This window comes from Nicotiana tabacum, chromosome 16 (assembly GCF_000715075.1).
Source record: "Nicotiana tabacum cultivar K326 chromosome 16, ASM71507v2, whole genome shotgun sequence".
NCBI lineage: Eukaryota > Viridiplantae > Streptophyta > Magnoliopsida > Solanales > Solanaceae > Nicotiana > Nicotiana tabacum.
The window spans coordinates 75,373,837-75,387,414 of NC_134095.1; the positions used below are offsets into that span (position 1 = coordinate 75,373,837).

At 35.6% G+C, this 13,578-nt stretch overlaps 1 protein-coding gene across 1 annotated transcript; it reads right to left on the bottom strand.

Moving 5' to 3' along the window:
- Positions 1-6,429: 6,429 nt before the first annotated feature.
- Positions 6,430-12,782, bottom strand: LOC107793631 (putative methyltransferase PMT26). The gene is made up of 9 exons (XM_016616021.2): positions 12,364-12,782; positions 10,468-11,385; positions 10,232-10,381; positions 9,474-9,744; positions 9,279-9,389; positions 9,017-9,191; positions 7,890-8,162; positions 7,002-7,196; positions 6,430-6,914 (listed from the first exon to the last, which is right to left on the bottom strand). Exons 2-9 carry the CDS (start codon positions 11,362-11,364, stop codon positions 6,686-6,688), a joined length of 2,301 nt encoding a protein of 766 aa, XP_016471507.1. The 5' UTR covers positions 11,365-11,385; positions 12,364-12,782; the 3' UTR covers positions 6,430-6,685.
- Between the last annotated feature and the right edge of the window lie 796 nt (positions 12,783-13,578).

The following is a 13,578-nucleotide window of genomic DNA, read 5'->3' on the forward strand; positions in this document are numbered from 1 at the left end:
GCCTAAGAACTTCTAAACTTTCGAATTCTGCAAACGACATCAAAACCTGTCAAACCACCTCCGAATGACCTCAAATTTTGCACACAAGTCATAAATGATACCACGAACGTACTCCAACTTTTGAAATCCAATCCGACCCCAATATCAAAATTTTCTGTCGGCCAAAATCAGCAAAATTCTAACTTTCGCCAATTCAAGTCTAATTCTACCACGGACCTCCAAATCATATTCCGGATACGCTCCTAAGTCCAAAATTGCCTAACGAAGCTAACCAAACCATCAAAATTCAAATCCGAGTTCGTTTACACCTAAGTCAACATCCGATCAACTTTTCCAACTTAAGCTTTCAAATAAGAGACTATGTGTCTCAATTCATTCTGAAACTACTCTGGACCCGAACCAACTAACCCGGTATATCATAATATAGCTGTAGAATACAAAAGAAGCAGGAAATTGGGGAACGGGGCTATAACTCTCAAAACGATCGGCCGGGTTGTTGCATCAAATGGGGCCTTGTCACTCTTCAATCTGATTGGTCGGAAAGAGTTTGTTCGCATCACAACTCTTCCCTCCCACAACTATAAATAGGGTCTTCATAACTTAGAAAAGACACCAGAAGTTATAACAAGAAGCAAGAAAGAGCTTGTTGAATCAAACGCTGCAAATTCCTCCACAAGTTTCAAGCTTCAAGCAATCAAGTTCAAGTTCAAGAAATCAAGTTCAAGCTCAAGAATGAAGAACAAATGAAGGTTCAAGAAGTACGAGTTCAAATTAAAGTTCGTACTAGTTGAATTCAAGATCATCGTTCGTGGCAACAAATATAGATTCGAGATCAAGCTCAAAATCTCTTGAATTTATTTACTATTGGAAATAAGAATCAGAGGATTCATAGAGATTGTAACACTCAAATATTCGAAATAAAATCTTACAATTGTTGCAATATTTTCGGTCATGATTTTATTTTCTTGGCGCAAATTTATTGTCTACAAATTCTTGCACACCCAGTGGGACTAGTTTTGCCCTTCATCTCTTCCTCCTACAAAATCAAAAACTTCAAGTTTTAAAATTATCTGTTGCGATGATCGGGTACTTCAAGTCTCGTTTTCAAGTTTCAGCAAGCTTACACCTCGACAAACCTTGAAGTAGGGGGCATTTGTAGACACCGAAATTTTAACAGATCAAGATAATTCCTATATTCAAGACAACTCTTGAAATATTAGGAGTCTATTAGGATACTTGGTGGCTACTCCACCCAAACCCTAATTCATGTCTATAAATAAGGCTATGTGTCCTTCAAAGAGGATCTCAGCAATTTCATAAACTCTCGGAATATGCACAAAGAGATCAAATATGAGATCTCCGAAATTCCATGAAATTTTTGGAATATTCATTAAGAAATCAAAGACATGTCAAATATGTCTTGCTTAAAGTCCTACGTTGGAGAAATACGCCGCTAAGGCCCTTGAATCACGTAGAATAAAGCGGGGGAAGAATCAAAGGATAAATAGAATTGTAGTCGCATCATTTTATCAATAAAATTGTGTTTTTTCATATTTATATTGTGATTATAATTTATTTTTGTATCACAAATAATTTGTTTCAAACAGTACACAAACAAATTGAGCATATGGCTATTTTAGCTTTGAGTTAAAGTGGTTGTAGGACTGAAGCATGGAGTAAAAGAATGCCAGAAATGTGGAAATGAAGCAATTAATAATAAGCGGCCAATACATGTAGGTGACGCATAAACAGCACTAACGTACGTTTACCTATAAAATGACTCTTTAAGTGTGAGAGTAAAACTATATATAGGCAGAGCATGTGCAAACATGTTAATTGAGATACGACTGTGTTGTTTGAGACAAGACAATCAGTGGTTTGCCTGATGGGGGTGCGGGTCACAGCCTTCAGTTTGGGTTGTGACATGTAGTATGCCTCTACAAGTCATCTACTCACTTTCTAGAAGATCTTTTGATCAGAAGAGAAGACAATTCATCGTTAATCACAAATACTGTTTCTAATGAAGTGTTAGGGTACAAAGTATATTTCTTATGTTTAGTTTGAAGGTCCAAGAATCAAGTTTTGAGGGATGTGAACAACTGACTTTGTGATTCCTTATATATAGCTCTTGAAATTTAGTGCATAGGAAGCAATGGGAGAAAGTAGACTAATACAAGTAAGAACAATTAGAAAGAAATTCAAGCAATTTACTCTGAATTTCATTGAACATGAAATAAAAAAGTTTTATTGCATTGATATCTGCAAAGTAATTTACTCTGTAATTTGATATGTGCATCAGAATCTATAGACATATGCATCAAGATCATCAAAAGCTAACAGCCCATATCTATGCTTCAAGATCATCAGAAGCTAACAGCCCATAATCTTCATCATTTGATCATTCTGAGTGGTTTATACCTCAAATTATTTATAATGAGATCCACTCATTAGCTTTTGATGATCTTCAAGCAGAAACCGTCTTTGTTATCAGCTTTCGATTTATCAGCAATTCTAAAGTTAGACATATTGAGCTGAACTAATGCTGCTCAGATTAGACTTGAACTTTTGATCAACTTTCAGCTCCAACTTTAGACTTTTCCATCAGCTTTCGGTTTATTTTCGCTGTTGTAGAAGATGTGGTAACAGAGTTTGTGCCTTTAGAAGGAGCTGAAGAAGGAGAAGGCAATTTCTTGGGCAGCATTTGTTCCCAAGTAGAAGCCTTAGGAGGCAATCTTGATCCTTCTGAAACAACAACGCAAAAAAGCAGAACAAAAATCAGACAATGCCTACAAGAACCTGACATTTTGAAAATTCAACAAGATTTTAATTTTCTCAGAGACAAAGACTGTTTCAACACTTTAAAAGACTTGAGCTTTACATTGGGTTTTTGATGGTTTGTGTAAGGAGACATGTTGAGGAATGTAAGAAGGCTGCCAACTAGTTTGTTAGAGTAAAGTTGAGTCAATGGCAGACAACATTGAATTTAAGAATTGTGCAATGTTTCTGCAGCTAATGTTGTTGCTCTAGTTTTCTAATACTAGTATGAAAAAAAGGACATAAGATAATTTAAAGAGGAAGTTATGGAATGTTGTTTGCTGCTGTGGTCCCAGAAATGTTCAAGATTAGTGTTTTATATTAGGCGATAGGGAGGAAACAAATCTTTATTGTCAGCCTGTTTAAACTAAAAAAAATCAGAAATGCCACTTAGATAATAAGTGAATAATCAAATGATTATTCAAACAACATTCAAGACATTAATTTGCTTTGATAACCAAAAAGGCAGTTTTGTGCACAAAAAATAACCAAAAAGGGCAGCTCGGTACATAAAGTATCCTACATTCAAACAGGATCCGGGAAAGAGCCGCACTGTAAGGGCTGTGATGTAGACAACCTACTCTAATACTAGCATTAGTAATTACTTCCACGACTCGAACCTGTGACTTATAAGTCATACGGAGAAAACTTTACAATATATTCCAAGACTCTCATTATTTATACTCCAACTCAAAAATAACAAAAAGAAAAAAAAAATCAATGACAAAGCATGTGCTAATAGAAAAAATAGTTAGAACTGTTATAAGCTCAGCCACTAAAAATTAGTGCAGATTCTTGAATTTCAATCATAAAAACATGAGGCGTGTGCATTTTAATTATTCATAGGATAGCTAAGAAGACAGACAATCCTTATAAGAAAAAGACCAGCATTTTTTAAATAAATTAAACCCCAAAAGAAGCATATGCAACACTTTTGTACACTTTGCAGCCAACAAAGGGAATTATTAAACAAGCATCAAAGATAATGACAGTCGGTAGTGTACGTGCGGTTCAATCATACTTCAAACAGAAAAAGTGTTCTTTTTTTTTTCGAGCAACCCTTTGTTTCTGCATAAGGCAGTTGTATTTTTTGTATAAATAAAAATTCTAACTCTTTGATTTCATCATAGGACAGCTCCTTTTTGTTGAAGCATTATAATACTTGTATACTTGATTCCAAGAACTTGCTCCTTTGTGTTGAACAATAGTTCTCTATTTTAATGACCAGGCATTAGGGTAGTGTGTGTTTTTTTTGTAAAAGCTCTTACTTTTGCAGTGTCATGTCTAGGATTACAAATTTTTTATCATATTTCATCACCATAAATGTGAAATCCAATCATCTTTTAATCACTGCTAATTTATAGAGTTGTGGTTCTCTATCATCTTGTTTCATTTCTCCAATGCTGGAGAAATATATTTCCGTAATAAATTGGCAGCCATAACTTCCAACTAACTATCTTATTTATAAAATAAAAAAATAAAAACTAAATGGGGGCCTATACAAAGAATCTTTTGGTCTAGCTAGCCTTCAAACAATGGATGGCTGGTCATAGAGTATTAGAGTGGGGTGGAGTTTTGGGATATTCTTGGAATTTTTTTTCAGAAAAGAATCCCTTAGAGCAAGAAACATGAAGTTATCGTCTCAAGTACAGCAGCTGAACCAGGAATTCTGATAAAGGAATTCAAAAAATGCAAGAGTGAGGATACAAACTAAAGTAATTTTGAATTATCATTTGCCGCCATTTCACCCTTTAAAAACGTAAAGAAATTCAACAATTTATACTCGCTAACAAATAATTAATTGTACTAATCCACATATTCTTCTCTCGCATAAACCCATACTAGTTGAAATGAAAAAACATTGTTATTTGTTGTCTACACAAGCTAAGGAAGAGGTTCTGTTGCCTCAAGATAGAAGTTGAGTAAAATGTGGAAGAAATTAAGGGGGCGGGTAGGATGGAGTTAAATAATTGTGAGGCTTTTTCCGAGACAGTGAGTTGGAAGGAGGTGGAAATTTGCACCATTTCTCAAGTGGTGGGCCAAAATTTAAAGGCAGAATAGTGGTCTAGGCTCATCTACTATAATGGATCATCAAATGAGATATTAATTAAGAAAATAATAATTGCGGCGCCTACACCTTTTTTGTTCTCCCACTCTTTTATGTTATAATAAAGTCCACACCAAAAATCTTATAATTCGAAGTTCGATACAACTTTTTTAGTATTAACCGCAAATTAATATTTGTTTCTTGCATTCGACATTGACTTGAGTTTGAATTTTTCTGCTGATCGAATTATTCTACGCTCTCTTAAGTAAGTTTCTTTGTTGGGAGATTTCTATCTTGGTTCTGATATTTTGCTCCTCTCCTGATCACAGTTCAAAAATCAGTAAAACAGAAATATCACGGCATTTTAGGGCTCTGATATACTGACAATGCCAGTAACATTATCGTTATCTTTTTCAGAGCTCTAGTCTTCAGGAAGAGGGAAAAAGTTTAAGCAATGAGAATATAGATAAATGAATTACTGAAAAATGACTAAATTAGATAAACATTTTCCTATCAAGTAAAACATTTTAGGCATAATGATTTATAATTCATTATCTCTTCCATATTAAAATATATGTTATGATAATCCTCAGAAACAGGCAGCCAAAAGAGTAACTAGAACAATAAGAAACAACAAGATCAAAATATGAAGTTTGAGACCAATTTTTTCATCAATCCCAAAGTCTACCGTCATTTTAACTTATTAACACGTCTCTTTTGTACTGAAAATTAAACTTCTCTATAGTCCAAACGTCAACGTTTGGACTTTGGACGAAAGCATAGGATAAATGAAATAATAATCACATAAAGCATGTTGAAAAATAAATAGATATTAAGTTGATACTAAGGCGGAGAAAAGGTATTATTACATGTTTTCTTATTTTTAGTTCTATTTGAATGGTTTCATTGCTTATTGACAATGCCCTTTTGCTTGGAGCATTGTCCAATGAACCATCAAATACTGGTCTCTGGTGATATTTAACAAATTGATTTTTCCAACAAATGTATGAAAACTGATGTTTGTATTAAATTCTGGGATAGATGAATGCAGATGTTCAAACAAGAAGTAGAAGGGCACATTCCTTTACATTGTAATTTTGACATCTGCAAATAAATAGGATCAAAATTATAGGGAATTATAATTATCTGATGATAGTGCAACCGTTGCATCCTGATTTAGTATTAACACTTCTGCTGTTATAGTTTCAAATCCTTTTTAACAGCTGCTTGCTTGGCTTCAAAGCTTTACAATCTCTTGCCACCCCTCAGAAATATCGGTCATGTTCTTTTTTTTAGCCTAATTTAACTTTCTTTTTATAAAATAGAGCATTACTAATACATCACATTATTACAACAAAAGGACAGCCCAGCCCGGTGCACTAAGCTTCCGCTACGCGTGGGGCCCAGGAAAGGCCAGACCACAAGGATCTATTGTACGCAGTCTTACCCTACATTTCTACAAGAAGCTGTTTTCACGGCTTGAACTCGTGACCTTTTGATCACATGGCAACAATTTTACCAGTTATGTCAAGGCTCCCCCTCACATCACATTATTACAACAACAAAAATGAATTGAAAATCATGTAATATTCTTCTCATCTTTCTTCATTCCATTTATAAATATAAGGAACGCTAGAGACCGGTAACTGACCTGAGTGGATTAAACAATAAATCAAGCATACAGTATTGATCACTATATCGGAATGATTTTTCTTTGAATACTCACTATATTGGAATGATATTCTCTAATAATTTAGTGGTAGTGAGCTAAACTATACCAAAAGCATCATGGGTTATCCAATTTTGGAAATTTATCTTCTGTGCCTATGCAATGGCTGACTTGATTATCTGTTCTTGTTTTGGACGCCAAAATGATTTTTGAACAAATAGCAATCCTTCACCATCCTTTGAGTAAGACATCTTCACTTTCCATTTTGCAGACCTAGCCATATTCTCTATTTCAAGTATAGTTTCAGCATTGTCCCGCACAATCAACTTTCCTTCTGGCCTCAGAATCCTGTCCACTTCTGCAAATACTGGTACTATCTTGCACCTGTTGGCAACAGAATATCACACGTTAACATATCTAAGCGAAAATTTGTCGCTAGCAAGGTAACAGCACGGGTGCAGTAAGATTAACCTTTTCTTAATATCGGAGAAAAGATGATCGGCGTGAAGAAGATCGTAAGATCTGGGATACGTGCTGAAGGATTCACACCAGTCATGGTAAATGCCAAAGAAGCCGCGTTCATATATAATTGGAAGTGTGTCGGGCGAGTCAACTGGAACTACATTCATAACCCAGACTTTCAAGTCTTTCAGTGCTGCAGCAAATCTGTATTATCAAAGATAAGATATTTATCAAGAGCATGAAAAAAGTGGACTCAGTGTAAATGCTGGTAATACATGCACCTAACATTGACTCGAATCAGCCAATCAACTCTAAATTAGTTGGGTCGGCTATATGAATCCTTCTGTATCCATTCCACTCTATTCAAGTTCATCCCTTTCCAATACGAAAATATTCTTCTTTTAAGACCAAAAAAAAATTAGGGGTTCTGTCTAGAGACTAGAGAGGTTATCTAAATCTCACACTATCCCTACATGGATATAAGAATCTAATGAGAATAAAAGGACCCCTAACAATTTTAGGATTTTATGCAAATGTAACATTGATTAAGTTGTATATATGGATCATTTACTTCTATTGTATTATGTTCATAACTAAGCTCATATTGATTCCGAAAGATTATAAGTCGTTTTAGACATTTTTCTTTGAAAAAACACACACACACACGCGGCGCGGGGGGGGTGGGGGGGGGGGATTAATTGAGTTTTGAGTTAGATGTGTTATTTCAAAAGCCTCATCGATGGAAACTTCATCTAGCTATCATCACCAAATCACTCTAAATTTTGCCAAAGCTTCTTTGTGAACTTTATTCCTTTAATCTTCAAAGAAAAGCGGAGATCACAAAAGAAATGAGTAGCTAAGAGATAATGAGGAAAATAGCGACTGATAAAAACTTACCCTCCATAAACAGCTTTCATATCCATGACATTCCTTACTGAAGACCAGTTAATGCCAAGACCATTTAAATACGATTTTGACACAACATGCTTCCAATGATCATAGTCTGCAGCAAAGTCTGCTGGGGCTGCTTTTCCATAGACTCCAACTTGAGAACTTGTCAACCAATAAGGAAGCTTCTCTGACCTCAATGGCCATTTTGACGGCCACCTTGAACCACGTTCAGATGCATCTGCTGGTGCTTTGTGCATACATGCCTCAAGTGTTATATTCCTGAATTGAGAAAATAACGAGTTAGGATTTTTTTTCAGGTCGAGTGTTCAGGAGATGAATAAATGTAGTTTTATCTGTAATAGAAGAGATGACAACAACAACAACAACAAAAAACCCAGTGTAATCCCACATGTGGGTCTGAGGAGGGTAGTATGTACGCAGACCTTACCCCTACCTTGTGAAGGTAGAGAGGTTGTTTCCGAACCTCCCAACAAATATAATTGTATATGGTGCTATTTCCCCTTTCTCTTTTTCAAATCAAAGCAGAAAGTTGAAACCATACTGATAGGTTTAAAGTCAGACCAGTCAAACCATAAGCACTATGATTACAATACAATGTAAGCCTTCTTGATTTTGAATCTTTATACAGCCAAATAACATACTATGTCATTTAGTGGCTAAGCGGACATTAAAATTTCTTGCTGCCTTCTCAACTCAAGGGGAAGAATTGAGTTCGATAACGAAGGAACACAGGATCTTCTCTAGAAATAGCAAACAAGCTTCCTCAAGAACATTGAATTATGAAAAATTCCTAATTTTTGGTCATTGTATTATTTCAGCGTAAAATGGATAAGTTATCTGGTGTGACATTCTAGTTTAAATCGCTTTACACGACAATGAGGTCTTAGTAAGTAATTTAAAATCAAAACCATGCAAATAATGAGGTCTTAGCAAGTCCTTAAATATTACTTTTGGTTGATGCCTTATATAATGTAGAAAAGTAAATTTCCATTCTTTCCTAATAGCATATTTTCTATAGCCTTATAAACTTGTGTCTCCATGTAGACTATTTGGATTTACGATTTTTATACAGCACTATAAAGCCCATGCTTGAGTGAAAAAAAGAAAAGTACCAGGCTGCATCTGGATCATCAGCTTCTTCACACATAGGTGGGTCATTTTGTGTTCTACCCTGATAGCAATCATTTGAAGTTGGCTTTCTGAATATAGCTACACCTACTTCATTTAGCTTATCTTCATTAATTTCCACTAGTTCCCAGCACATTGACTTAGTTAGTTCAGACATAGCTGCAAGACAATCAATCAGAGAGAGAGACATTAGTCTATGACGTTTTTTGCAAATGAGAAACGGCAACTAAGTCGAGCCACAATCACCTTCCCATATTCCAACACTTTCTTCATCCTTCCGATATACTGGTGTAGCAGACCAAAGGAAGTGACCACCGGGCCGTAAGACACGATTCAATTCTAGGAGAAGTTTGCCACCTGCAATAAACTAGGACGTTTACCATCGGCTGACGTTCCAAAATCAAGCAAAACTTGTAAAGAGAGAGAGAGAGAGAGATTCACCTTCAATATGCCACGGAACTCTACAACGTGCACAATGGACAGCATCAAATACTTTACTGGGGAATGGCAGTCTTTTAGTTCCCATAACAGCTGATATAGCAGGGATGCCCCGTTCAAGTGCAAATTGTACTTGGGCTTCATGCTCATCCTTGGGGGCAAGTGACATGGCTAGTACATCTCTTTCAAAGAGGTATCCTCCAAAGCTGGCCACTCCACACCCAACATCCAAAATAACACGTGTTTGTTTGCCCCATGAAATTTGAGGCAAGGACTGCATTGCAACCCATATCAGCAAAAAAGCATAAAATAGGAAGAGGTACATAAATCTTTAGCATGAAATCTGTGGTGATGAATTTCAGCCAATTGACTGATCATTGATATAGAAAACACATTAGTGAAAGGAGGCCGCTCCAAGTTTCTGTAGAGTCTCCAGAAGCTTATTTTCTCAGGTCTAATATGTAGGAACAAATCAAAATCTTGAAAGCACTGTTCAAGTCAACTTGAATCATATGGAACACCAACTAACGGCACCTAACTAGTACCCATGAAAGATCAAAGAATACTTAATTGGGTTACCAGTCTGTGGAAATCAATGTAAAATCAAACTGTCTTATCGTTAATCTTCAAATTGGTATTAATCTTCAAAGAAAGCCCAAACTAACCAATTCGTGATTCATGGAGTGAAAAATTAACATCACGATTACGAATCAATAATTATAGATAGCATGCAGTAGCACAGAAACTTAAGCAAAACTTGCCTTCTGGAGGAAATCAATGTAATGAAGAGCTCCTTGCTTAAACTGAGTACCTCCACCAGGGAAAGTAAGGTACTCTCCAGTAACTTTGACCCAGTTTTGGTGCCCCTTGACCTTGGCTAGCTTTCCATGAGGAACATTAGAGTACCATATCTGTTCAACCATCAAAAGCAAGTTACTTGGCTTATCAAAATTATTAATTAGAAGCAAATGGATATATAAGCGGAAACAAGATATACCTGCTCCCTGCTCCTAGGCCATCCAATTGGCTGCTTGTATCCTGAAGGTAAAGGAACAAGGCAAGTCGAAGCTTCAATAGGACAGTGCCTTTCACGATGTTCATAGTGCGAGGTACTTGGGAGCTTTCTTATAGCTTGCACATTATCCAGGCAAGGAATATAATCTGGTCCAGCATCAGTTTTACATGCCTTCCACTTGAGTGAATCCTGTGACTCATTCTCCTTTTCAGACTCAGCAGCCTGAGTTGACCATGGCCCATTTTGTGTAGTAGTTTCTTTTAAAATCTCTGATTGATCACCAGCTGGGAAAATCTCATTCTCTTCCTCTCCCTTTTTTGACTTTAAGACAATGTTCTCATCCTCTGCTGTTGTCTCGGCACCATCTGGATTTGAGTCTTCACCTCCATTATCTGACTCGCCACTGGTAGAAGTTGAGCCTGTCTCTCTCGAATCTACTTCCTCGCTCTCTAGATTTGAACTCTCGCTGCTAGACTGTGATTCATCACTGGATCCAGAATCCTCTTGATTTTCTTCTCCATTACTTAAATTAGAGTTTTCTCCTTCCCTTTCCTCATTTTGGTAACTATCCAGCCCCTTTTCATCTGAAAACTCCTCCATAGACCTTCCCCTTCTAAACCCCTTCTCTCCCTGGAATGTTGCATCTTCTTCTCTCTTTGCATTGACTGTAAAATCGCCAGAAATGCCTGTATACTGCTCCGATAGTTTCTCGGTAACTTTCAACGTTGAAGATATCTCTGAGTTTACAAGAGGTATACTAAATAATGACATCAGCATCCATATCCCAACTAAAGAAATCCCAAGAGAAGTCACAACATTGACTTTTGAACAGCAATCGGATGATTTCCTGCCACCAAAAGAGCTACTTCCCCCAGCCATAATATTTGATCTTTTCCGTCCCTGGACATTTTGAGAAAAAATAATTGAAATATCAAATATAGTAGCCTAAAATGTCTGATAAACTAGGTTCGAGAACAGAGAATGGTAAAACCACAACAGAAACAAGCATCAAAAGTCTGTCATTTAAATGCAGGTATGGACAAAATTTACCTACACAACACATCATACATCCCTTAGATATTTCTAGCCTTTTTTTAAATAAAACTAAGGGGAAAAGGCTGCAATTGTTTTTTATCAAGCACATCTAATGAAATACTAGGTGAACACTCAAATACTCATGAGAACTCATGAAAGTATTCATTCGGAAACATCACAGTGAATTCCAAAAAAAATTACAATAACCTGAATTTTGGCCTAGCTCAATTCCAAAAGAAACTCAAAAGCTTTCTATGTCTGAGTTTTCAATACCTAAGCATTCCACATATACACAGAGGCAGATCTAGCCTCTAGGCACGTTCTATGGGTTCAACTGAACCCATTGCTTTCAGCTCAAACTATAATTAGATATGTTACATACAAATTTAAGATGTATACTTGTGATAAGATCAAATTCATTCTGAACCCAGCGACTCTAGAACCTAGGTTCGTCTATAGACCTCATGAAAATAGTAAAAATATGTTTTCATGTCCGTGTCTGGTAAATCTGTAATTACTCTGTCAAACTCCCAACAAAAAAAATATTCCAAGAAAACCACATTTCTAGTCGATAATAGTCCTAAAACAGGATAGAATATCAAAACTATAAAATCCCTTAACAACATAACAAAAATGTCATATTGCAAGATCAATCCCATCTCGAAGTAGCAAACCAAAAACCAATCAAATAGTATCGAACAGAACAAAAGTTAGAGCATTCTACTAACCAACAGAAATAAAAGCTAACCCTTTTACCCAAAAAGAGGAAAATGAAGGGAAAAGGGTACATAAAAGAGGACAGATTCACATTATTATGGGAACAGAAAGAAGGAAAAACTGTACCTTTTAAGATGGGGGTATATAGGAACTTCAATCTTGGCCAAAGCAAATTAGTTTTTGAAGCTCATTTTCTTGTTAAAAGGGTGGAAAGATCAGATCTTGGGTTGGGGGAATTAAGAATCTTGATTTTGTTTTGAGATTTATAAAGGCATTGCAAACAGATATGAAGATGGGTTGCATTCACGCGTATGCAATATTATAATATGATAATTTAAGGAAGAGAAGAGTGTGATGTTGTTACTCATGACCGACAGCCTAGGATTACCATGACATGATAAGCCAGCGCCAAAGGGAAAGGTTGTTAAACAAGATTGATTGTAAAAGAATTTTACGATAAGAGGTAACCTAAAAAACAACTGCAGCTAACTGTTTCTTGTCAATTTATTCATGTTATACTCTCATTATTTCAATTTATATCCCAAAGTTTTTATTGCATTGGAGTTTATATAAAAAAGAAAAATCTTTCAAAACTTAAGTGATAATAAATACGATATGAGTTTTTGGTTGCTGTAAATCATATTATTAAAATAAAAACTTTAAAATTAAATTATTTTTAAATATAACAAAATATCATATATAGTGAGTGCTACATAAAATAAAACGAAAAGTAAATAGTCTCATATATTTTTATGAAGAAAAAGAAAACGACCAAGTTGTTCACTTGTGCAAATTAACTCTTTCCGGACAATAGAGAATGTTCCCCCATCTTTTGCATATTCAGATCTTCCACATTTTGTCTAAGTTTTGAACTATCCAAATAGTGAGGACTATACTCCGTGTTATTTAAGAACAATAACTCAAAATACTTATGTTTACTCGTAAAATAGTATAGTTGAATTTATAGCGTAGTTTATAGAAAAACGAATCGATTTGATCCTAAAATGACAAAATAAATTAAATAAATTGCAAGACCTAGCGTAGAAATCGAGATAAAATAGCATACAACTTGGTTTCGGGAGCAGGACTTCCGAAGGCAGCGATAAGAATATTGTAAGACACAAAATAAAGTATTATTTAGCTTGGAATAATGTGTAGTATAAGTTTGTCAGAAATTTCGTGTCTTACAATGGTTGTTGAAGTCACTATTTATCGCTAAACCTAGGGAACAAGGTCCTAGGATCAAGCTCATCTTAAATGATAATAATGAGGGCCATTGATGAATATACAATGTCAAGCTATGAATGCCAAAATTCTCTGTAACGGATGTGTATTTAATGC